The sequence below is a fragment of the Rhinoraja longicauda genome, chromosome 23 (assembly GCF_053455715.1).
Source record: "Rhinoraja longicauda isolate Sanriku21f chromosome 23, sRhiLon1.1, whole genome shotgun sequence".
In the NCBI taxonomy this organism is placed as follows: domain Eukaryota; kingdom Metazoa; phylum Chordata; class Chondrichthyes; order Rajiformes; family Arhynchobatidae; genus Rhinoraja; species Rhinoraja longicauda.
Window position 1 is genome coordinate 34,157,058 of NC_135975.1, and position 26,219 is coordinate 34,183,276.

Below are 26,219 nucleotides of genomic sequence, written 5' to 3' on the forward strand. Positions count from 1 at the left end.
GCTCCCGGCAGTCTCCCTCATGTTGGTTTTATGAAGCATTTATGAAGTACCTTGTGTTCAATTAAAGCATCTGGTAATTATATTAATGGGGTAGTAATAGAGGGATTTCCACATCCACTTGGTCTGCTTCAGGGATCCATTTTGCTTGATTATCCCCTGTGTAGCTGGATCATCTGTCTTATGTCTTGCACAGAGTGATGGAAGAAAAGCGCATAGAGTGGTTATAGACAATAGACAATAGATGCAGGAGGAGGCCATTCGGCCCTTCGAGCCAGCACCGCCATTCAATGTGATCGTGGCTGATCATTCTCAATCAGTACCCCGTTCCTGCCTTCTCCCCATACCCCCTGACTCCGCTATCCTTAAGAGCTCTATCCAGCTCTCTCTTGAATGCATTCAGAGAATTGGCCTCCACTGCCTTCTGAGGCAGAGAATTCCACAAATTCACAACTCTTTGACTGAAAAAGTTTTTCCTCATCTCAGTTCTAAATGGCCTACCCCTTATTCTTAAACTGTGGCCCCTTGTTCTGGACTCCCCCAACATTGGGAACATGTTTCCTGCCTCTAACGTGTCCAACCCCCTAATAATCTTATACGTTTCGATAAGATCTCCTCTCATCCTTCTAAATTCCAGTGTATACAAGCTTAGTCGCTCCAGTCTTTCAACATATGATAGTCCCGCCATTTCAGGAATTAACCTACTAAACCTACGCTGCACGCCCTCAATAGCAAGAATATCCTTCCTCAAATTTGGAGACCAAAACTGCACACAGTACTCCAGGTGCGGTCTCACTACGGCCCTGTACAACTGCAGAAGGACTTCTTTGCTCCTATACTCAACTCCTCCTGTTATGAAGGTCAACATTCCATTGGCTTTCTTCACTGCCTGCTGTACCTGCATGCTTCCTTTCAGTGACTGATGCACTAGGACACCCAGATCTCGTTGTACGTCCCCTGTTCCTAACTTGACACCATTCAGATAATACTCTGCCTTCCTATTCTTACCACCAAAGTGGATAACCTCACATTTATCCACATTAAACTGCATCTGCCATGCATCCGCCCACTCACACAACCTGTCCAAGTCACCCTGCAACCTCATAGCATCTTCCTCACAGTTCACACTACCACCCAGCTTTGTATCATCTGCAAATTTGCTAATGGTACTTTTAATCCCTTCATCCAAGTCATTAATGTATATTGTAAATAGCTGCGGTCCCAGCACCGAGCCTTGCGGTACCCCACTAGTTACTGCCTGCCATTCTGAAAGGGACCCATTTATCCCCACTCTTTGCTTTCTGTCTGTCAACCAATTTTCTATCCATGTCAGTACCCTATCTCCAATACCATGTGCTCTAATTTTGCCCACTAATCTCCTATGTGGAACCTTGTCAAAGGCTTTCTGAAAGTCAACGTACACCACATCCACCGGCTCTCCCCTTGGAAGAGAAGCAAAAGCTGCAGAATCGTACCACGGAACTGGAGGAGAGGTACTGCCAGGCCAAAGAACGACTGCAGCGTGCAGCCTTAGGTCAGAAGAAGGTCTTGCCCTTCAATTTAATTCATTTTGAAGCCTAGTTCATTGAAATCCAAGTTTGCCGTGAGAAATTCTGACTTCTCTGCTTCTGTTGACAGAGGAAAACATTGAATGAAAGTAAACAGAAAAGATTACAGGAAAAGGTACAGCTGCTGGAGGCAAAAAAAGAAGAGCTGGAGATTGAGAACCGTACATTTAAGTGAGTGTGCTTCTATTATTTTTATCATCTAACGTCCATGAAGGTGCTTCATTGAGAGGCAGGAATGGGTGCAGGCCCTTTAGCATGCCAAGCTTACACTATGGCGAGTCGTAGGCGAAGTACGTTGAGGTAGACGTTTATTATAACATTAACAACCGTGACAATCAATGCATCAAACGACAGACAACCATAAATCTTACTGTCTCCGCTGGAGGACTAAACGAGACTGCCTCGTTCCATTTACCTGCGTACCACCTCACCTGGTCTACCAATCAGAGGGTTCGATGGCCTGGACCAATCCCTGTGTCCCTACATGACCCCCCCCCAGAACCCTCGGTGCGGTACCGGGCAGGTGCCCGGACCACCCGACCGGAGCGGGTGCGGAGAGGAGAGGGGGGCCCTGCCGGGGGTGGGGACGGGGAAACCGGCACCACGGGAGGAGGGGAAACTGCCGGAGCCTGAGGGGGCAGTGGCAAGGAGACCGGGGGAAGCGGGGTCCCGAACGGGAGCAGCGAGGGGGAAAACTGCTGTACAGGAGCCGCGGCCGGAGGGCGGCCTCTGCGAGGAGGTTGAGCCGCTGTGACGGGCTGGTCTGGGTCCAAATAGGCAGGCTTAAGGCGGGATACCGAGACGACCTCTTGTCTTATACCCACTTCTAATGTGAAGGTGACTGTGCCTCTCTTCACTACCCTGAACGGACCCTGGTAAACTGGTCGGAAAGGGGGGCGGTGGGCATCTATGCGCCGGAAAACGAACTCGCAGTCGCCCAAAGCCGGCGGGACGTGTGAAGGGGGATCCCCATGACGAGAAGCAGGGACCGGGGCCAGGGACCCCACCCGCGCTCGGAGTGCAGCTAAGAGTGCTGTCATGGAGGGAGGGGGGGTGGAGCATTGGGGGAGAACGTCACCTGGTACTCGCAGGGGCGAGCCATAGACCAGGTCTGCCGAGGAAGCTCCGAGATCGTGCTTTGGAGCCGTGCAGATACCTAGGAGAACCCATGGGAGCTGGTCGGCCCAGTCGGGGCCGGACAGGCGGGCAGTGAGTGTGGCTTTAAGCTGCCTGTGGAACCGTTCCACCATCCCGTTGGCCTGGGGGTGATATGCGGTGGTTTGTTGTAACCGGGACCCGCACAGCTGGGTCAGAGCCACCCACAGGGATGAGGTGAATTGGGCGCCCCGGTCGGTAGTGATGACGTCCGGGACGCCGAAACGGGCAATCCAATTTAGCGCCAGAGCCCGCGCGCAGGAGGCTGCTGAGATGTTGGACAACGGGAGCGCCTCTGGCCACCGGGTGAACCGCTCGACTACCGTGAGGAGGTGTGTGTAGCCCCTAGAGTGGGGTAACGGGCCGACGAGATCTACATGGATGTGGAGGAATCGGACTGCGGGGATCGTGAACTGCTGGACGGGGGGCCGAGTGTGTCGGTGGACCTTGGAGGTTTGGCACGGAATGCAGGACCGGGCCCAGGAGGCCACCTGCTTCCGCAGCCCGTGCCAGACAAATCGAGCCGCAATCAGAGCCGAAGTGGCCCGTATGGACGGGTGTGCCTGGCCGTGAATAGTGTCGAAAACCTGGCGCCGCATGGAAGTGGGTACTACCGGGCGGGTGCGCGGCAGGGAAACGTCGCACCAGAGTTTAGTACGCGTGGGACCACAGGCTACCTGTGCCAACCGCAACCCCGAGGTGGTGTGGGGGTACAGGGATGGGGTGTCTTCCAGGCGCTGAGCCTCCGCGAGTTCCTGGAAATCCACCCCGGAACTTACCTCGGCAACCGGGCAAACCGCCGGTCTGGACAGGGCATCCGCGACGGCGTTTAGTTTTCCCGCAATGTGCCGAACGTCGGTGGTAAATTCTGAAACATAAGTGAGGTGTCGCTGCTGGCGGGCTGACCACGGATCGGAAACCTTCGAAAAAGCAAACGTCAGTGAACGCCACGAAAAAGTGACCCTCTAAAAAATAGCGAAAAATACGGATCGCCAGGTAGAGGGCCAGGAGTTCCCGATCAAAGGCACTGTAAGCTATCTCGGGGCGAGTAATCTGGCGTCTGAAAAAGGCCAAAGGGTGCCAGAGGCCGTTAACCTGCTGTTCTAAGACGCCCCCCACCGCCACGCCGGAGGCATCGACGGTGAGGGCGGTGGGGGCAGAGGCGCACGGGTGGACGAGCATGGTGGCGTTCGCGAGGGCCAGCTTGGCTGCTGCGAAAGCCGCGTCGGCAGCAGGGGACCACACGAGCTCGGTGGGGCTACCCGCGAGGCATTGGAAAAGGGGGCGCATGATCCGGGCTGCTGCCGGGACGAAGCGGTGGTAAAAGTTTACCCTCCCTACAAACTCTTGTAACCCTTTGATAGTGTCGGGGCGGGGGAAAGAGCGGATCGCAGCCACCTTCTCAGGCAAGGGAACGGCACCTGCCTGTGTGATCCGATGGCCCAGGAAATCTACTGAGGATAGTCCGAATTGGCATTTGGACGGGTGTAGGATCAGACCGTGGTCCTGCAACCTTTGGAATATGGAGCGCAGGTGGGACCGGTGTTCGTGAGCCGACCGACTTGCCACGAAAATATCGTCTAGATATATGAATACAAAAGGCATACCCCGACCCACATGGTCCATGAGGCGTTGGAACGCCTGGGCGGCGTTTTTGAGGCCGAAAGGCATCCGCAGCCACTCGAAAAGCCCGAACGGGGTGATGGTGGCGGTCTTAGGAATGTCTGCGGGGCGAACCGGGATCTGATGATACCCTCGGATTAAGTCCAGTTTTGAGAAAACCGTGGCACCCTCTAGGCTGGCCGAAAAATCTTGAATATGCGGGATCGGGTATCGGTCAGCCGTGGTGATGGCGTTCAGGCGTCGGTAATCGCCACATGGTCTCCACCCCCCAGATGCTTTTGGGACCATGTGTAACGGTGAGGCCCACGGGCTGTCTGACGGGCGTATGATCCCCAGTCGTTCCAAAGCGAGTGACTGCCAGCTTATCGGTGGGTAGGCGTCGGGCTCGGGCAAAAACAGGCGATCCCTCCGTGGGAATGAAGTGTACGACTCCGTGCTTGGCAGCAGGTGTGTCGTATCGCTGGACTAGGAGCTCCGGGAAATCAGCGAGTATCGCAGCAAACGGGTCGGAGGTCGTAGTGACGGCCTGGACGGTCGGGCTGGATGACACGGAAACCGAAGGAGCGGGAGGGTCAACGCTACTGGACGACGGCTGCAGGCTCTTCCCGCGGACATCAGGGATTAACGAGAAAGCCCAAAGGAAATCCGCGCCCAGGATTGCTTGGCCTACATCTGCGATGATGAAAGTCCAGTTGTAGGTCCTGGAACCAAAGGACAGGGACATGTCCCATGTTCCGTAGGTACGGACAGGGCTGCCGTTGACCGCAATGAGTGGGGGGGCCGGTCTTACCTGATCGCGCTTCTTGGCAGGATGGAGGCACAATGCTGACGATCGCCCCGGTGTCCACGAGGAAAACGGTACCCGTATGTTGTTCCGCCAGGTAGAGGCGATGGTTCTGGCCGATCGAGATTGCCTCTACATTTGATCAGCCGAGGCATTTCCCGAGAACGTGCAGGGGCTTCTACAGTTGCGTGCCGCTGCTCCCCATCTTCTATGAAAGAAACACCAGCCGCGCTGGTGTGTTTCTGTGTCGCGGGCCTGTTTCAAAATGGCTGCCATCGACGTAGCAGCTTGGCGGGGTTTTTGAAAAGTGGCGGGCAGATGGGCGCCATCTTGGCCGCGCGGTCGGTCGCTCATTTGTGTTGAAACCCGATTTACTGACCCGGGGCGCCTCGCCTTTGCCGCGACCAGTGCATCTGCCTTTTCTGCGAAATCCATCGGGTCCCCGAAAGTAACGTCTGCTAGGACTACGCGGATGTCCTCTGGCATCTTTTCGCGGAATGCCTCCTCGAACATGAGGCATTTGGTGTGTTCTCCCGCTAGAGTCATCATCTCCGACATGAGGACCGACGGCGGTCGGTCCCCGAGCTCAGGTAAGTGCAGGAGTGTGCTGGCCCGCTGTTGTTGGCTGCGCCCGAAGGTTTTCAGTAGCAGCGACTTGAGGCCCGCATACTTATCGGTTTCTGGTGGGTCGGTGACGTACTGCGCGACCCGTGCGGACGTTTCCGACGGCAGGACGCTCAGTAGGTGGTAGAACCGGGTCGCGTCCTCCTGTATTCCCCGGAGGTGGAACTGTGCCTCCGCTTGGGCGAACCACAGGCGTGGTTGGTGGGCCCAGAACGGGGGCAGATGAACGCCGATTGCGTTTGGCGTCGATGCCTCCCGTTGGGACATCTTGGTGATCTGTGATCACGTCGGGGTCACCACTATGGCGAGTCGTAGGCGAAGTACGTTGAGGTAGACGTTTATTATAACATTAACAACCGTGACAATCAACGCATCAAACGACAGACAACCATAAATCTTACTGTCTCCGCTGGAGGACTAAACGAGACTGCCTCGTTCCCTTTACCTGCGTACCACCTCACCTGGTCTACCAATCAGAGGGTTCGATGGCCTGGACTAATCCCTGTGTCCCTACAACACCACCTTTCATAATTAGATAGATGGATGGATGGAGAAAATAACTGCAGATGCTGGTACAAATGGAAGGTATTTATTCACAAAATGCTGGAGTAACTCAGCAGGTCAGGCAGCATCTCAGGAGAGAAGGAATGGGTGACGTTTCGGGTTGAGACCTTTCTTCAGACAGGTCTCGACCCGAAACGTCACTCTGTCTGTCTGTCTGTCTGTCTGTCTCTCTCTCTCTCTCTCTCTCTCCCCCCCTCTCTCTCCCCCCCTCTCTCTCCCCCCCTCTCTCTCCCCCCCCCTCTCTCTCCCCCCCCCTCTCTCTCCCCCCCCCTCTCTCTCCCCCCCCTCTCTCTCTCCCCCCTCTCTCTCTCTCCCCCCTCTCTCTCCCCCCCCCTCTCTCCCCCCCCCCCTCTCTCCCCCCCCCCTCTCTCTCCCCCTCTCTCTCTCTCCCCCCCCTCTCTCTCTCCCCCCTCTCTCTCCCCCCTCTCTCTCCCCCCCCCCTCTCTCCCCCCCCCCCTCTCTCCCCCCCCCTCTCTCTCCCCCTCTCTCTCTCTCTCCCCCCCCCCCCCTCTTCTGAAATACCAGCAGGAAATTCAAACGGAAAGGGAAGCGGGCGCTGGGCAAGTAGTTGCCATTGCACAGTCAGTGCGAGTAGTGAGCGCAGACAGTGGGAGCGGGGAGCCGGACACATCTCGCATCCATGCATCGTGCAGGGGCTCTGCGGCTCTGCCTGTTGCTGCTGTTCTGCAGCCCCCTGTGCGGCCGGGGCGAGGAGGACTGTTACCGCTTCGAGAACAGCATCAACAACATGGCCATGAGCGGCGGGGACGGCGGCAGGGTGTTCGTGGCCAGCAACAACTCCTTGCACCAGCTGAGCCGGCGCCTGGCTCTGCAGCAGTGGGTGCGCACCGGGCCGCGGCTGGACGGGCCGTGCGCGGTGAGGCAGGGGTGCTGTCAGCGCTGGGTCAACACCACCAACGTCAACCGCATCCTGGTGGTGGACGAGCAGCGAGGGCGGCTCCTCACCTGCGGCACCGTGAGGAGCGGCGCCTGCGAGCTGTGCCCGCTCAGCAACATCAGCCGCTGCCAGCAGGACGACAAGGGCCGAGTGGCCACCATGGACCCGCGGGCCTCCACCCTGGCCTTCCCGGTGCCCATCGGCAGCTCGACCTACCTGCTGACCGCCGTCACCTCCATGGCCGACGGCAGCAGGTTCGTGCCCGCCGGCTGCGAGAAGGCGTCGAGCTACTACGAGGTGAAGCAGACCAGCGTCTTGATCAGGTCGCTGGAGGGCCAGGTGAACAGCATCACCTTCCTCAACTTCGACTCCGAATACGACCAGCCGGCCTTCAACCTGCCGACCTCCAACCTGCCGCCCTCCGAGGAACACCAGTTCGTGCAGGGCTTCCACCTGAACGGCTCCGTCTACATCTCTGTCAACGCGGTGAACGCCAGCGCCAAAGTGGTGTTCGCCAGCGTCTCCAGCATCAGGCAGAGCGTCCTGACCCGGGTCAACTGCAGCCTAGCCGGGAGCGGGCCACTCCAGGTCCTGTCGTCCGCCCTGGTCCTCGCCCCCGGCTCCCAGTCCTACCTGGCCGCCGTGCTCACTCGCCACCAGCAGCCGCAACACAACGCTGTCTGCCTCTACGAGCTGCGGCGCTTCAACCCCCTCGAAAAGGTACGTTCACGCTGGGGACATAGATAGACACACTGGAGTAACTCAGCGCGGCCCGTAGATTGTCTGGAGAGGAGGAATGGGTGACGCTTCGGGTGGGGACAACTTCTTCAGACCGAGAGTCAGGGGGTTTGGGGTGGTGGATTTCTCGCCAGATTCACAGGGGGTGGTGTGGGGCGGGGGAGAAATAAATCAGAAACGTGTACAAAATCATGAGAGGAATAGATTGGACGCAAAAGCTTCTTGTCCAGAGTAGGGGAATCGAGAACCAGAGGGCATAGGTTTAAGGTGAGAGGGGGGGGGGGGGGGGGGGTTAATGGGAATCTGAGGGGTAACTCTTTCACACAAAGGGTGGTGGGTATGTGGAATAAGTTGCGAGAGGAGGTAGTTGAGGCAGGGACTACCGCAACGTTTAAGAAACATTTAGACAGGTACATTGATAGGACAGGTTTTGTGGGATATGGGCCAAGCGCAGGCAGGTGGGACTGGTGTAGATGGGGCATGTTGGCGGGTGTGGGCAAGTTGGGCTGAAGGGCCTGTTTCCACGCTGCATGACTCTATGATTCGATGACATGGAGTACTGCAAGGGGGGGGAGATGTGCCAACGATGGTCAAATAAAGATTGTTCATTCGGGCAGTCAGACCAGAAGCGGTTGGTCAACCTTCAGTGTCTGATTTACTACCTTCAGTGTCTGAAGAAGGGTTCCGACCTGGAACATCGCCCATTCCTTTTCTCCAGAGATGCTGCCTGGCCCGCTGAGTTACTCCAGCATTTTGTGTCTATCTTTGGTTTAAACCAGCATCTGCAGTTCCTTCCGACCCACATATATATACCATACATGGACACAAAAGGCAATAAACTGACCTTGAAACCTTGAATCAGTCGAAACTTGAGTAGAACAGATAGAACAAAGGGGAAGATATAGAGTGTAGAATATAGTTCTCAACTTAACTTAAGTTATTAAATCCTATGTGGAATAGAAACAGAATGGATGGAAGGATAATGATCAGGGCTCTTAGCTCTGCCAACATTCACATCCACTGTGGCACTGTGATTTCCCCAGATTTTCTAACATTTGACATGAGAGAGAAAAGAGGAACTTGACTTGCAAAACAAGGAAGTTCATGACCAATACGCAGAGTGTGATGGAGCAGGAAGCCTGCAGGAGTGTAGAAACCTTTAGCTCCAATCACTGAGCCCGATGGGGGGTGGTACAATGCTTTTCACTGTACCTCAGTATACCTGACGACCACAAACCTAAACCTAAATTCCTTAGTTCCCACTTGAGATTAGGAAGAACGTGCATGGAAAAATGTTGGCAGAAGGTATAAGATCTTCCAGAGAGAAAGAGGTCCAGTAGGCAAAATGGTACTGGTGGAGACCAAAATGGCAGCCTTAGTTTAGTTTGGAGAAACAGTGCGGAAACAGGCTCTTCAGCGATCCCCACACATTAACACTATCCGACACTAGGGACAATTTTACATAAATACCAAAGCCAATTAATCTCCAAACCTGTACGTCTTTGGAGTGTGGGATGAAACTAAAGTTCTCGAGAAAACCCATGCAGTCAAGGGATGAATGTAGAAACTCCATACAGACAGCACCCGAAGCCAGGATCGAACCCGGGTCTCTGGCACTGTAAGTGCTGTAAGGCAGCAACTCTACCACTGCGCCACCTTGTCGCCCACGTGGGGAGTGTGTGGAGGTGGAACATGTGTTGAAGGAATATTTTGCAAATATCTTTCTGGAAGAGAGAGGTTGACATGGATGTTAGTCTTAATAAGGAAGACTGTAAAGAGTTGGAAATTTAAGAAAGAGAGCAGAGAGAAAACAGATTAAAAAATTCACCACACACTTCCAAGGATGGAAATATCAAATACTAGAGGGCAGAGGTTAAGGTGAGAAGAACAAGGTTTAAAGGAGATGTGCAAAGCATGTTTGTTGCACAGAGTGGTGAACACACTGTCGGAGGTGGATATGATAGTGGTGTTGAAGAGGCTTTTGGATAGGCACATGGATATGCAGGGAATGGAGGGATATGGGTCATATGCAGGCAGGTGAGAGTTGGTTTTGGCATCATGTTCAGCACAGACATTGTGGGCTGAAGGGCCTGTTCTGGTGCTGTACTGTTCAATGTTCTATCTGTTGAAGTGGACATATCACTAGGCATATTGTAGGTAAAATCTTTGCCAGGCTTTTAAAGGATGGAAAGAGAGATAAGTGCAGATTTGATTTTGCAAAGGTCTTTGGGGATGGAACAGGAGGATAGAAACATAGAAAATAGGTGCAGGAGTAGGCCATTCGGCCCTTCGAGCCTGCACCGCCATTCAATATGATCATGGCTGATCATCCAGCTCAGTAACCTGTACCTGCCTTCTCTCCATACCCCCTGATCCCTTTAGCCACAAGGGCCACATCTAACTCCCTCTTAAATATAGCCAATGAACTGGCCTCAACTACCTTCAGTGGCAGAGAATTCCACAGACTCACCTCTCTGTGTGAAGAAATGTTTTCTCATCTCGGTCCTAAAAGACTTCCCCCTTATCCTTAAGCTGTGACCCCTGGTTCTGCACTTCCCCAACATCGGGAACAATCTTCCCGCATCGAGCCTCTCCAACCCCTTAAGAATTTTATATGTTTCAATAAGATCCCCCCTCAGTCTTCTAAATTCCAGCGAGTATAAGCCTAGTCTATCCAGACTTTGTTCATATGAAAGGATGGTCATCTTTGTGTGGAACCGCAGGAGATACTAAATATTTACGTAGAAACATAGAAAATGGGGGGAGGCCATTTGGCCCTTCGAGCCAGCACCGCCATTCATTGTGATCATGGTTGATCATCCACAATCAGTAACCTGTGCCTGCCTTCTCCCTATATCCCTTGATTCCACTAGCCCCTAGAGTTCTATCTAACTCTCTTTTAAATTCATCCAGTGATTTGGTCTCCACTGCCCTCTGTGGCAGAGAATTTCACAAATTCACAACTCTCTGGGTGAAAAAGGTTCTTCTCACCTCAGTTTTACATGTCCTCCCCTTTATTCTTAGACTGTGTGGCCCCTGGTTCTGGACTCCCCCAACATTGGGAACATTTTTCCTATATCCAGCTTGTCCAGTCCTTTCATGATTTTATACGTCTCTATAAGATTCCCTCCCATCCATCTAGAAAGATTATTTCTCATCCATTTTTACTGATAAGTAGATTATAGAAGTTAAGGAATTGAGGCATAGGAGTTGTTTATGTCTTGGGTCGTATATGGATTACCAAAGAGCGGGTTTTGGTGGTTATAGAGAGCTGTGAGCTGGATAAGTCTGCAGTACGTCCCGTCAAGTACATCCTTGGACCTTGTGGGAAGCTGGATCAAGGAAACTGCAGATGCCCTTGCAGAGATGGTCCAATCACTGAGCCCAGTAAGGGGGGGGGGGGGTGGTCCAATCGCTGAGCCTGGTTGGGGCTGGTCCAATCACTGAGCCCAGTGGGGGTGGGGTGGTCCAATCACCGAGCCCAGTGGGGGTGTTGTGGTCCAATCACTGAGCCCGGTTGTGGTTGATCCAATCATTGAACCCAGTGGTGGGGGGGGGTGGTCCAATCAGTGAGCCCAGTGGGGGGTGGGGCTGGTCCAATTACTGAGCCCAGTAGGGTGGGGTGTGGTCCAATCACTGAGCCCAGTGGGGGGGTTGGGGGGTGGGGCTGGTCCAATCACTGAGCCCAGTGGGGGGTGGGGCTGGTCCAATCACTGAGCCCAGTAGGGGCGGGGTGTGTGGTCCCATCACTGATCCCAGTGCGGGGGGGGGGGGCGTGGTTCAATCATTGAGACCAGTGGGGGTGGGGGGGGGTCCAATCACTGAGCCCTGTGGGGGATAGGGGGCATGCAATCACTGTTCCCAGTGGGGGGGGGGAGTGGTCCAATCATTGAGCCCAGTGGGGGGGGGGGGGGGGGGTGGTCCAATCACTGAGCCCAGTGGGGGGTGGGGTGGGGGGTGGGGTGAGGTGTGGTCCAATCACTGAACCCAGTGGGGTTGGGGCTGGTCCAATCACTGAGCCCAGTGGAGGGGGGAGTAGTCCAATCACTGAGCCCAGTGGGGGGGGGGTCCAATCACTGAGCCCAGTGGGGGGGGGGGTGGGGCTGGTCCAATCACTGAGCCCAGTGGGGGGAGGGGTGTGTGGTCCCATCACTGATCCCAGTGCGGGGGGGGGGGGGGGGCGTGGTCCAATCATTGAGACCAGTGGGGGGGGGGTCCAATCACTGAGCCAAGTGGGGGGTGGGGCTGGTCCAATCACTGAGCCCAGTGGGGGGGGGGGGGGTGGTCCAATCATTGAGCCCAGTGGGGGGTGGTGTGGTCCAATCACTCAGCCCAGTGGTGGGTGGGGGTGGTCCAATCACTGAGCCCAGTGGGGGGGGGGGGGGTGGTCCAATCACTGAGCCCAGTGGGGGGGGGGGGTCCAATCACTGAGCCCAGTGGGGGTTGGGATGTGGTCCAATCACTGAGCCCAGTGGGGGGATGGGGTGATGGGGTGGTCCAATCATTGTGCCCAGTGGGGGGGGTCCAATCATTGAGCCCAGTGGGGGGCGGTGTGGTCCAATACCAGGGAGGTGCCCTGGTAGTCTGGCTCACTGACCTCTACCAGGCTGAGACCAGGCGACAACTCTCAGACACCTACCATGATCCCACAGATGAGCACCAGGCCGTCATCTCAAACACCATTACTGATTTCATCACTTCTGGCTGGCTGCCTTCCGCAGCCTCCAACCTTATCGTTTCCCAGCCCCACTTCTCATTTTCGCCCTACAAACAGCTGACAATGGCCTGTTTCCTTTATCATCGTTACTTTTTTGCATATCTTTCATTCATTGTTCTTTATCTCTCCACATCACCGTCTATATCTCTCCTTTCCCTTATTCCTAACCAGTCTGAAGAAGGGTCTCGACCCGAAACGTCACGCATTCCTTCTCTCCAGAGATGCTGAGTTACTCCAGCATTTTATGTCTATCTTTGATTTAAACCAGCATCTGCACTTCCCTATTACACAGTATATCTTGGCATCAGGTTCAGCACACACATTCTCAGCTGAAGGTCCTGTTCCTGTGCTGTACTGTTCTACGTTCTAATTGATATGAGGAAGCACGTTTTCACCCAGCAAGTGGAGTGCCTGGAACGCAGTGACAAGGGAAATACCGCCAGCAGAAAGCTAGCATTCCACTTTGGTAGAGAGTGGACACTTCACGGATTGCCAACATGACTTTGTACACAACAGTTTGTGTCTCATTAACTTCAAACACAATCACAATAATACTTTATTAGCCAAGTATGTTTTGCAAAATATGAGGAACTTCATTTGCCATAGAGTCATAACAATAAAAAGCAACAGGACGCACACAATACATTTTAACATGAACATCCACCACAGTGACTCCTCCACATTCCTCACTGTGATGGAAAGCGAAAAAAAAGTTAAATCTCTCCCTTCTTTGTCCTCCTGCGGTCTTCTGTTGACGGGAGGATCTTGACTCCCGTAGCCGGCGGTGGGCCTTCCTCGTCGGGGCGATCAAGCTCCTGCATGGGGGGGGGGAGTTTCAGCTCCCTCGTGTCGGGCGATCTACACCGTGTTGGGGCTTGTCGAACCTCCTGCGGCTTTTGGAGCTCCCGACCGGTCTCAACCTGAGACTGCGAGCTCCTCGATGTTCTCCCGGCCGGTCTCAACCTGAGACTGCGAGCTCCTCGATGTTAAAGTCCGCAGGCTGCGGTTGGAGTGTCGATCCAGGCAAGGGATCGCCCGCTCAGATGGTTAGTCCATGGCCCGGCGGGGGCTCAAAGTCAGTCCCAGGCAAGGCCTCCAGCTCCACGATGTTAGGCCACAGAGTGACCAGAGATGCGATCCGGAAAACAATCGCATCTCCAGCAAGGTAAGAGATTGAAAAAAACTTTCCCCCGACCCCCCCCCCCCCCCAACATAAAACAAACCAGAGAACATTAACACATACTTTAAAAACTTACCAAAAATAACAAGAAAAGTTTGAAAACGACAGACAGACTAGGCGAGGCAGCCTGGTGCTATGAATGAGGTTTTTGAGGAGGTGACAAAGGAGATTGATGAAGGCTGGGCAGTGGATGTTGTAAACATGGATTTTAAAAGGCTTTTAATATGGTGGCGTATAAGATGCTGTTAGATAGCCACATGGGAGTGTATGGAATAGAGGGAAATGGATCATGTACAGGAGGATGAGGTCAGTTTAACAAGGCATCTTGTTCAACACAAACACTGTTGGCCCGCTCCTGTACTGTTTGATGTTCTATGCAGCAGGTTCCAATGTAGATCTAGATGGAAAACCTGCAGGACTGTGGGGTCCAGTGGAGTGAGTGAGAAGGGATTATGGGGAGAAGGCAGGATAATGGGGTTGAGAGGGAAAGATAGATCAGCCATGATTGAATGGCGGAGTAGACTTGATGGGCCGAATGGCCTAATTGTGCTCCGAGAACGTAGGAGAGAGGTGGGGGCCAGGACAAAGTCTGGCAAGTGATAGATGGATACAGGTAAGAGGGATTTTGATTGTCAGATGGGTGGACAAAGGCCAGAGATTGGAAGAATCTCTGGCCACGATTGTGAGAAAGACAAAATCTCTGGAAATCTCAGCAGGGATGTTCTTTCTCAGGTGATGCTACGCTGGTGATTCAGCTGCACCTCCAGGGATGCATTAGATTGCACACCATAATTAAAGGCAGCTAGTGTTTATCACCTAGTATTTAACAGACCCAGGCAGCACAGTGGTGCAGCAGCAGAGTTGCTGCCTCACAGCACCAGAGACACAGGTTCGATCCTGATCACGGGTGCTGTCTGTACCTTTTTTGCACGTTCTCCCCGTGACCTGCGTGGGTTTTCTCCGGGTGCTCCAGTTTCCCCCCGCACTCCAAAGACGTACAGGTTGTAGGTTAATTGGCTTGGGTTAAGTTGTCCCTCGTGTGTAGGCTAGTGCTAGTGTACGGGGTAATCGCTGGTCAGTGTGGACTCAGTGGGCCGAAGGGCCTGTGTCTGCGCTGTATCTCTAAAGTCTAAAAGACCCAGTGCTGCTTTGCGTTGGTTCAGAATTTTATTGGGGAGAGATACTGAAGACTAGCAACGTAATCAAGTGCCGAAGTTTGGTCACCCATTTCATAGCAACTACAAATACCAATTTGTGTACGGATAATGTGCAGAAATGATAGGAAATGATCTCCTGTACTGGTCAAGATTTGTCTTTGCAACAGATGCATGAGGATTTGTTAATCATAGAATGGAAGGAGAACATGCTACCCATGAAGTCCATCCCAACTCTGTACTAAAGCACTTCATCTCTCTCCTCTCACCATACATCTGCAATGTTTTCTTTCATCTATCTCTGTGCTTCCTCTTTGGGTGCCAGGTTGGAATCATAGAGTCATAGAGTCAAGGAGTCATACAACATGGAAACACGCCATTCGGCCCAACATGCCCACACCGATCAATTTGTCCTATCTACACTGGTCCCACCTGCCTGCGTTTGGCCCATATCCCTCTAAACCTGTCCTATCCATGTACCTGCCAAATTGTTTCTTGAACATTACGATAGTCCCTGCCTCAACTACCTCCTGTGGCACCTCGTTCCATACACCCATCATCCTCTGTGTGAAAAAGTTATCACTTAGATTCTTATAAAATCATTCCCCTTTCACCTTAAATCTATGTCCTCTGGTTCCCCTACGCTGGGCAAGAGAGTCTGTGTGTCTACCCGATCTATTCCTCTAATGATTTTATACACCTCCATAAGATCACCCCTTGTCCTCCTGCGCTCCGGGGAATAAAGTCCCAGCCTGCTCAACCCCTCCCTACAGCTCAGACTCTCAAGTCCTGGCAACACCCTTGTAAATCTTCTCAGCACCCTTTCCAACATAACAACATATTTTCTATACATGGTTCCCAAAACTAAACACAATACTCTAAATGCGGCCTCAACACTGTCTTGTACAACTGCAACATGACCTCCCAACTTCTACACTCAATATTCTGATTGGTGAAGGCCAATGTGCCAAAAGCCTTTTGACTGCCCAATCTGCCTGCGACTTCACCTTCAGGGAAGTCTCTGCCTCCGTTACTACCCCCTGGCGTGCATTCCAGTTCCCCAGTGCTTGGCTGTGTGAAATATTTTTGACGTGTGTTGTCCTTTTTGGGATTTTTGCACATCACCAACATTCCACATCCTTTAGTTCATGACCTCTCCACCGTCAGAAAGAGCTCCCAGTTCCTCTTTAGCAGCCCTGGCTGCACATATTCTGATGTGAGATGCCTCGATCAGGTCCCCTCGCCACCTTCCCCCTGCTTTGCAACCCCCAGCCCCCCTCCCTCCCCTCCACTCCCTACCCACCAGCACCTCCAGTTCACCCACTTCCTTATCGAGGTTAATCCCTGGGATGGAGGGACTGTCATATGGGAAAAAATTGGGAAGACTGGGCTTGTATTCACTGGAGTTTCGAAGGATGAGAGGGGATCTTATAGAGCCGTATAAAATTATAAAAGGACTGGACAAGCTAGATGTAGGAAAAATGTTCCCAATGTTGGAGTCCGGAACCAGGGGCCACACAGTCTAAGAATAAAGGGGAGGACATTTAAAACTGAGGTGAGAAGTAACTTTTTCACCCAGAGAGTTGCGAATCTGTGGAATTCTCTGCCACAGAGGGCAGTGGAGGCCAATGCACTGGATGAATTTAAAAGAGAGTTAGATAGAGCTCTAGGGGCTAGCGCAATCACGGGATATGGGGAGAAGGCAGGCACGGGCTACTGATTGTGGATGATCAACCATGATCACAATGAATGGCGGTGCTGGCTGGAAGGGCCAAATGGCCTCTTCCTGCACCTATTTTCTGTTTTCTATGTTCTATGTTATCCCTGGAATAGTTTTTGTTGATCTTTTCTGCATTGTGACCCGAGTCTGCAGATCCTGTGTAAGTGTGGGTGCTCAGAGCTGGAAGTAATACTCTGGCTGTTGCTGAACCACAGTGAAGCAAAGTCATTTGACTTCCTTGTTCTTGTAAATAAAGCCACAGGATTTTTTTAACCATTTGCTCAAGGACTCCAATCAATGTTTTTATGCACAAGTAGCCTCGGGTCTCTCAGTCCTCGTATCCCTTTGAGAATTGTACCATTCAGTTCAGTTCAAGGTGGCACGGTGGCGCAGCGGTAGAGTTGCTGCCTCACAGCGCCAGAGACCTGGGTTTGATCCTGACCACAGATACGGTTTGTACATTCTCTGTGTGACTGCGTGGGTTTTCTCCAGGTGCTCCAGTTTCAAAGGTCTTTTATTGTCACATGTACCAATTAAAGTACAGTGATATTCATGTTTCAAAGGTTTCAAAGGTTTCCTCCCACACTCCAAAGATGCACAGGTTTGCAGGCTAACGTGTCTCGATTCAGACAAAAGCACAGTCACCTGAAATATCAACAGAATCAAACATTATGATAGAAATCAGCCAGTCAAGGAGCATCTGTCGAAAGCGAAATTTTAGGTCAAAGATGCTTCTTCAGAACTTAGAAAGGAAGATAGACACAAGATGCTGGAGTAACTCAGCGGGACAGGCAGCATCTCTGGAGAGAAGGAATAGGTGAAGTTTCGGGTTGAGACCCTTCTTCAGTCTGCTTCTATCTCTTCTTCACTCCAGCGAGAGTTGTGAACACCCTCTCTCTCTCTCTCTCTGCTCGCCCTCTGTGATTCCTCCTGTTCTCCTGATCTGCCACTGTGTTTAACCAGCAGTCTGAAGAAGGGTCTCGACCCAAAACCTCACCTATTCCTTTCCTCCAGAGATGCTTCCTGTCCCGCTCAACATTTTGTGTCTATCTTTGGTATCAACCAGCATCTGCAGTTCCTTCCTACACAAGAGAGGGGCACGGTGGCGCAGCGGTAGAGTTGCTGCCTTATAGCACTTGCAGTAAGGCAGCAACTCTACCGCTGCGCCACCGTGCCGCACTCGTGTGGGAAGGAACTAGATGCTGGTTGATACCCGGGTTCCATCCCAACTACGGGTGCTGTCTGTACGGAGTTTCTACGTTCTCCCCATGACATGCGTGGGTTTTCTCCGTGATCTTCGGTTTCCTCCCACACTCCAATGCGTACAGGTTTGTTGGTAAATGTAAAAATTGTCCCTAGTGTGTGTAGGATAGTGTTAATGTGCGGGGATCGCTGGTCGGCGCGGACCTGGTGGGCTAAACGCCAGTTTTCCGCGCTGTACCTCTAAACTAAGGTCTAAATGGCAGAGGAAGTAGGGGGAGGACAATATGTGGAACAATGGACAGGTCTATAATGGGGCGAATGTGGTAACCATAGAATTGACACCTGAAACATTAACTGTGTTTCTCTCTCCATCTCCAGCCTGATCTGCTGAGTGCTTTAAGGATTTTTTATTTGGATTTTAAACATTTGCGTTTCTTATGATTTGCTTATGTGATCTTGAGCTGTTTGTAATAAGAACATGATGATACAAAATCACAAGAGGAATATGATCGGACAGACGCACAGAGTCTCTTGCCCAGAGTAGGAGAATCAAGAACCAGAGGACATGGGTTTAAGGTGAGGGGGCAAAGGTTTAATAGGAAACTGAGGGGTAACATTTTCACACAAAAGGTGGTGGGTGTAGGGAACGAGCTGCTGGAGGAGGTAGTTGAGGCAGGTACTATCACAACGTTTAAGAAACATTTGGACAGATACATAGTTAGGACAGGTTGAGAGGGATATGGGCCAAACACTGGCAGGTGGGACTAGTGTAAATGGGATATGTTGGCTGGTGTGGGCAAGTTGGGCATGACTGACTCTAAGAGTTTTAGGTAATGATCAATGTTTTGTTCTGTCTTTATTCACTGGGATTGTTTCTCCTCTCACCGGCAGTTCATTTTGTGAATCTGAGAACTGTCAACAATTCCAGGAGGGCAGATTCTGAAAGTAGGCATGCAGGTACAGCAGGCAGTGAAGAAAGCAAATAGCATGTCGACCTTCATAGCGAGAGGAGTTGAGAATAGGAGCAAGGAGGTCCCACTACAGTTGTACAGGGCCCTGGTGAGACTACATCTGGAGTATTGTGTGCAGTTTTGGTTTCCTAATTTGAGGAAGGACATTCTTGCTATTGAGGGGGTGCAGCGTAGGATCACCAGGTTAATTCCCAGGATGGCGGGACTGACATATGATGAAAAAATTGATCGATTGGACATATATTCACTGGAATTTAGGATGAAAGGGGAACTAAAAGAAAAATATAAAATTCTTAAGGGATTAGACAGGCTAGATGCAGGAAATATGTTCCCGATGTTAGGCGAGTCCCGAACCAGGGGTCACAGTGTAAGAATAAGACACAAAATGTTGGAGTAACTCAACGGGACAGGCAGCATCTGTGGAGAGAAGGAATAGGAAACCCTACTTCAGACTGGGGGATCAGTCTGAAGAAGGGTCTCGACCCGAAACATCACCTATCCTTTTTCTCCAGCGGTGCTGCCCGACCCGCTGGGTTACTCCAGCATTTTGTGTCTATCTTTAATTGATTTAATTATTTTAAAAATATATTTACCTCGATTTTAAAACGAAAGAGAAATTTAAAGTCCATGTTAGAGACAGCCAGCCTGGCAGAAGCTTTGCTTTCCCCTGACATAGTTTTGGGGTGGACGTTTGTACCTGCATTTATTAAAATGTAAACAGAAGCATAGAAAATAGGTGCAGGAGTGGGCCATTCGGCCCTTCGAGTCAGCACCGCCATTCAATATGATCACGGCTGATCATCCAAAATCAGTACCCCATTCCTGCGATCTCCCCATATCCCTCGATTCTGTTAGCCCGAAGAGCTAAATCTATCACTCCTTTGAATATATCAATAGTGTTAGCATTAATATATCTTATTGCCCTTTTACAGCCTTTTACATTTTTTTTTGACTCCCTTTTAGATTGATGAGCCTGTGCCCCAAATACACGTGGCTGTGGAACCGGTACACAGTACGCCGTTATTTAGTTACTCTGGATTGTTATCGGTGTCAGCTGCGTTGGTGGAGAACTGGGCTGTCATATTCCTCGGAGCAGAAGATGGACGATTAATTAAGGTCAGAGCCAAGATTTGCAGCCAAACTACATCTGGCCAGAAAGCCCTCCTTAAAGTTGCTCGCTAACTTTTTTTTAGATGGACTTGTACACTTTATTTTCAAAAATGCTCGCACGTATCTGCAGTTCTGACGAGGATATTTTCAGGTCAAACGTGTGCATGTTGCTTGGAAATAATGAGCTGATCCCGTGTGTCAGATGTGCAGGTTGGCATCGCCCAGCTGGGTCACTGTGGTCAGTGGAGTAGTGTCTGCCGGCTAAATGTATCGGAAGGAGCTGCGGATGCTGGTTTGCACCGAGGATAGACAACAAAAAGCTGGCATCACTCAGTAGGACAGGCAGCGTATCTGGAGAAAAGAAATAGGTGGCTTTCCGAGTCGGGTCCTTTCTTCAGAGCGAGAGTCAGGGGTGAGGGTAATGAGAGACATAGAAGGTATATAGAACAAACAGATGAAAGATATGCAAAAAGCAACGAAGATCAAGGAAAAGTGGAGCCAACAATGATCCATTGTTGGCTGTGGGCTAGGTGATAACGAGTTATACAGACAGTGGAACTCAACAGGGTGACAGTGAAACAGGGACGATGACGGGGGGGGGGGGGGGGGGTGGTGGGGAGGCAGAGACGGATAGGGAAGGTTTGCAAGGGTTACTTTCTTTTGACTGACTATCCACTGGGATAGGCCAATTTCTGGACAAAGTCTGCTGGTTTTGCCCCATTAACAAACAGTCCACAGGGAAAGTCCTGCTAATGTATGTTTATTGGAGTTATCATATCAGCACGTCATGTTCCTGCAAAGACTGTTGGATTTGACATATAATGTACAGAGAGAGAGGTCAATCTGAAGAAGGGTTTCGACCCAAAACGTCACCTATTCTTTGTCTCCCAAGATGCTGCCTGACCCGCTGAGTTACTCTGGCATTTTGTGTCTACTGGGCCAGTAATGATGTTGGCTGCTGAAGCTGCCTTGCCAGATGTGCAGAAAAGCTTTAGTGAAAATTGATTTAGACTTTTAGACTTTAGGGATGCAGTGCAGAAACAGGCCCTTCGGCCCACCGAGACCCTGCTGACCAGCGATCGCCCTGTACACCCCTAACACTATCAGAATTCAGAATCAGAATCAGAATTACCTTTATTGTCATCCAAAAAAAACAAGTCTTTTGGACGAGATTTCGTTACCCACAGTCCAACAATAATAGCAATAAAATAAGCAATTACACACACAATCACAAAACCAACACAAAAACAAAAAAAAGAAACATCCATCAGAGTGAGTCTCCACCAGTCACCTCCTATGAATACCAAACTAATTAACCTCCAAACCTGTACGCCTTTGGAGTGTGGGAGGAAACCAAAGATCTCAGAGAAAACACACGCAGGTCACGGGGAGAATGTACAAACTTAGTACAGGCAGCACTCGTAGTCAGGATCGAACCAGGGTCTCTGGCACTGTAAGGCAATAGTTTAGTTTAGTTTAGAGATTCAGCGTGGAAACAGGCCCTTCGGCCCACCAAGTCCGTACCGACCAGCGATCCCTGCACATTAGCACTACACACACACACGAGGGACAATTTTACGTTTTTTTAATACCAATCCAATAAAGCCAAAGGAGGCACAGTCCTCTTTCTTATAGTTTGGCTTTCTTCCCAACCAACTGTTCAAGTGCTTTCCATTGCAACATGCACCTTAATTTAGTTCAACAAAGAAACTACCAGGTTATGTCTTTGGAGTGTGGGAGGAAACCAAAGATCTTGGAGAAAACCCATGCAGGTCACGGGGAGAACGTACAAACTCCGTACAGACAGCACCCGTAGTCAGGATTGAACCCGGGTCTCTGGCGCTGTGAGGCAGCAACTCTACCGCTGCGCCACCGGGCCGCTATATCAGTGTGAGAATATGTTGCATCATCACTGTCACTCTGATGAAACTTTATACCAGGTCCAGGGATTGTTGGGTTAACATATGATGGGCGTTTGTCGGCACTGGGCCTGTACTCGCTGGAGTTTAGAAGGATGAGTGGGGGACCTCATTGAAACTTACCGAATAGTGAAAGGCCCGGATAGAGTGGATGTGGAGAGGGTGTTTCCACTAGTGGGAGAGTCTAGGACCAGAGAGCACAGCCTCAGAATTAAACGATGTACCTTTAGTAAGGAGATGAGGAGGAATTTCTTTAGTCAGAGGGTAGTGAATCTGTGGAATTATTTGCCACAGACGGCTGTGGAGGCCATCAATGGATATTTTTAAGGTGGAGATTGCTAGATTCTTGATTAGTGCGTGTGTCAGGGGTTATGGGGAGAAGGCAGGAGAATGGGGTTGAGAGGGAGAGATAGACCAGCCATGATTGAATGGCGGAGTAGACTTGACAGGCTGATTCTGTTCCAATAACTGATGAACTTATGTCCCAGTTTGTCCTGTCAGGTAAAGAGCCCATAAAAGGTCTCGTGTCACCATCTGAAAGACTGGGGGAATTTACCTTATTGTCATGGCCAGCTTGTGTTCTTTATCCGATGTTACTAGAACAAACTGTTTACCTCTCTGATGTTTTGTGAGATTGCTCTGCATTGCTGAATGGCAGCCACCATTCTAAAACTACAAGTATGATTGAATAATGCAACCTGGAAACAGGCCCTTCAGCCCACAGAGTCCACCCTACCCACTCACACATCGGTCTGTGCTATCCCATTTTCGCGTCCACTCCCTACTCACCAGGATCAATTTACAGAGGACAATTGACTTTAAAAAACCCGCACCCATTTGGGATATGGGAGGAGACCGGACCACCCAGAGGCGGAAACAGGGAGAAGGTGCAAACTCCACACAGACAGCTTCCAATGTCAGGATGAAACCCTGGGTCTCTTGCACTGTGAGGCAGCAGCTCTACCAGATGCACCACTTAGCTGTAACATTGTACATCGTCAATCAAAGCCTCACATCAGGTACAACGTACCCTCCATTTTTCCCTGTATCTGACCACCTCTTCTGAAATATATATAACTCCTCCATAAACAAACATTTGCTAAAAACTGCATGTAGGATGGGCATTTTAATATTGGCTATTGACAGATGTTGTAACCTTTTGTGAGTGGGAAAAAAACTGTGCTGAGAATCTCGTTAGGTTCGTTGTTAGTTGTCAGATGTGTTTAATTTGTACTGCGCTGAGAGGAGTCTGTTGAGAATGACCACAATCTTGCTGATTATGGTGCAGACACACATGCGTGATTTTTTTGAACAACACTTCCATTTTTGGGCATATGTTTGCAGCGTGAATTTCATCTTCCTCTTACTTTTCGGCTCAACGTCATATTTTCCAAAAATTGGTAACTGGCTCCTGACCTCCCAACACCTCCAATTGAAACCTTTCAACCTCCTTTAGACTTCAGAGAGAGACAGTGTGAAAACAGGCCCTTCAGCCCACCGAGTCTGTGCCGACCAGCGATCCCTGCACATTAACACTATCCTACACACGAGGGGCAATTTACAAATTTACAAATTTAGCAAAGCCTGTACGTCTTTGGAGTGTGTGTGGAAATCGGTGATCACGGAGAAAACCCACGCGGTCATGGGGAGAACGTACAAACTCCGTACAGACAGCACCCGTAGTCAGGATGGAACCCACCGCTCTGGTGTTGTGAGGCAGCAACTCTACCGCTGCGCCAATGTGCCATCCTGTTGAAATATTTTCATGGACACTTTTGATCCCATCCCTTCACTCCTTGGCTTTGGCTTCCAATGTCTTCTCATCTCCGGCCGTACCCTCAGTTGGCCCATTGCCATATACTGAGCTACCCTTCCGTCCCTCACGTCCTTCCTGCTTTATGCCAGACCTTGCTTTGAGCATGATTTCATCCTTCACGCATTACTGCTTAGTTGGCAACTGTGTTATTTTTCTTTTCATCTTCTTCTTTCGTGTCCATCATCCGTGTTTCAAATGTTACATCACTGTCATCGTCCGTCCTGAAAAGGGCGCAAGCTTCCGGCGACAATCAGTGGGAGCCATCACTTGTACAATAGATGATGGTGGTGGTAGCAGAATTAGCTCAGGACACGTCCAGTTTCCTGCCCCACTACGTGGGCGCTTCTGCTGTGGGGCCTTTTCTTTTCATGTTATTATCTAATTTCATAAGTGATTGGAGCAGAATGAGGCCATTCAGCCCATCGGGTCTACTCCGCCATTCAATCTTAGCTGATCCATCTCTCCCTCATAACCCCATTCTCCTGCCTTCTCCCCTTCACCCAGAGCAGTTCCATTTTGTGCTCCATGTTTCCCCTGTTGAGATCACCCTTCACAGAACACAATATGGTTGCATGCTTCTGTTTTATAGAGTCATAGATTGATACAGTATGGAAACAAGCCCTTGGGCCCAACTCGCCCACACCGGCCAACAATGTCCCAGCTACCCTAGTCGCACTTGCCTGCACTCCATACCCCTCCAAACCTGTCCTATCCATGTACCTATCCAACTGTTTCTTAAACGATGGGATAGTCCCAGCCTCAACTACCTCCTCTGGCAGCTTGTTCCATACACCCACCACCCTCCGTGTGAAATAGGATTCCTATTAAATCTTTTCCCCTTCACCTTGAACCTATGTCATCTGGTCCTTGATTCCCTTACTCTGGGTAAAAGACTCTGTGCATCTAGCCGATCTATTCCTCTCATGATTTTGTATATCTCTATAGATGTCCCCTCATCCTCCTGCGCTCCATGGAATAGAGACCCAGCCTACTCAACCTCTCCCTGTAGCTCACACCCTCTAGTCCTGGCAACATCCTCTGGTCCTGACAACATCCAATTCAAGCTTGAAAGGGTTCAGAACAGTTTTCTTAGTATTCTGTTCCATGGAAAATAAAAGGTAAATGTTTAAGTGCTGTGCACATCACAGGCAAAAGGCTCAAAATGGATTTCTAGTGCTACAGCAAGGAGATATTAAGAAGGAGTTTTAACATTGAAACAAAGATCTTCTTGCAGAGGGCAACCTGTGAAATGAACATTCAGACAAATCTGTGCAGGGCAAAATCCTACAATCATTTAAGAATCATTTAGGGTGGTCACGGTGGTAAGGGCGGTCACGGTGGTGCAGCGGTAGAGTTGCTGCCTTACAGCGAATGCAGCGCCGGAGACCCGGGTTCGATTCTGACTAAGGGTTCTGTCTGTACGGAGTTTGTCCGTTCTCCCCGTGACCTACGTGGGTTTTCTCCGAGATCTTCGGTTTCCTCCCACACTCCAAAGACGTACAGGTTTGTAGGTTAATTGGCTTGGTAAATGTAAAAATTGTCCCTAGTGGGTGTAGGATAGTGTTAATGTGCGGAGATCGCTGGTCGGTGCAGACCTGGTGGGCCGAAAGGGCCTGTTTCTGTGCTGTATCTCTAAACTAAACTAAACAATTGATGGCTCAATATCGGATGTATCAGGTCATTGTGGACAAAGACCCAAAAGTTGCACATACCGCCATTTTCATCTGCAGTTTTTTTTACAACTTTGGTGCCTTTTCAGTTTTTGTATTGTTTTTTGTACGGTTCCTCTCATGATTAGAAAAAATATATATTTACATCGATGAATTAAATATTAAGTCGTAATATGAGGCCGTGCTTTTAGATTGTCAGATTGCTGGATTGTTCGATTTTATCTGTGGATTTCTGTGTGCTTCCCCTTTCTAAAAGAAACAGCATTTCAAGTTTCTTTAAACTGAGTTTCCAATTTTGAAGAAGTAACCAGAAAGGTTGACGAGGGCAAAGTTGCAGCCTTTGTCGACATGGAGCTCAGCAATGCATTTGATGTTCCACGCGGCCGTTGTCATGGTGATCCCTCGAGGTCGAGGATGATGGTCCATGTTCCGTTGTGTTTATGAACTCTCAGGTGGCTTATGAGTCCAGTCCTGGCTTTGAAAGTTCTTTGGCATTCAAGGCATGTAATTCCAGATGTCAGATCAGGCTTTGGTTGTTGCTTCCTCTCTTTCCGTTTCCTTCTCTTTTCTTCTAATTCTGCGCATCTGTTGGCTTCAAAGGTCGCTGTTCCTTTTTGGATGATGGTTGGCCAGAGTTTCCTGTCCTTGGCATTGGTTTGCCAGTTTTCGATGTCCATTTCACATTTCTTCATGCTGGCTTTAAAGGCCATCTTTGAGTTTCTTCTTTAGTCCGCCTCTTTTACGTTTGCCTTCTTTAAGCTGGGAGTAGAAGACTTGCTTTGGTAGACGCTGGTCTTCCATCCGAACA

The 26,219-nt window shown here is 50.6% G+C and overlaps 1 protein-coding gene across 4 annotated transcripts in view; it reads left to right on the forward strand.

Annotated features, from left to right (window-relative positions):
• The first annotated feature begins 6,893 nt into the window (after positions 1-6,893).
• Positions 6,894-26,219, forward strand: part of plxnc1 (plexin C1) — a 130,425-nt gene continuing 111,099 nt past the window's right edge. For all 4 annotated transcript variants that reach the window (XM_078420034.1, XM_078420035.1, XM_078420036.1 and 1 more), the window contains exons 1-2: positions 6,894-7,933; positions 19,860-20,012. In XM_078420034.1, the coding sequence (XP_078276160.1) occupies positions 6,956-7,933; positions 19,860-20,012 (1,131 nt within the window). In that variant the 5' untranslated portion in view covers positions 6,894-6,955. The remainder of the gene's footprint in view (positions 7,934-19,859; positions 20,013-26,219) is intronic.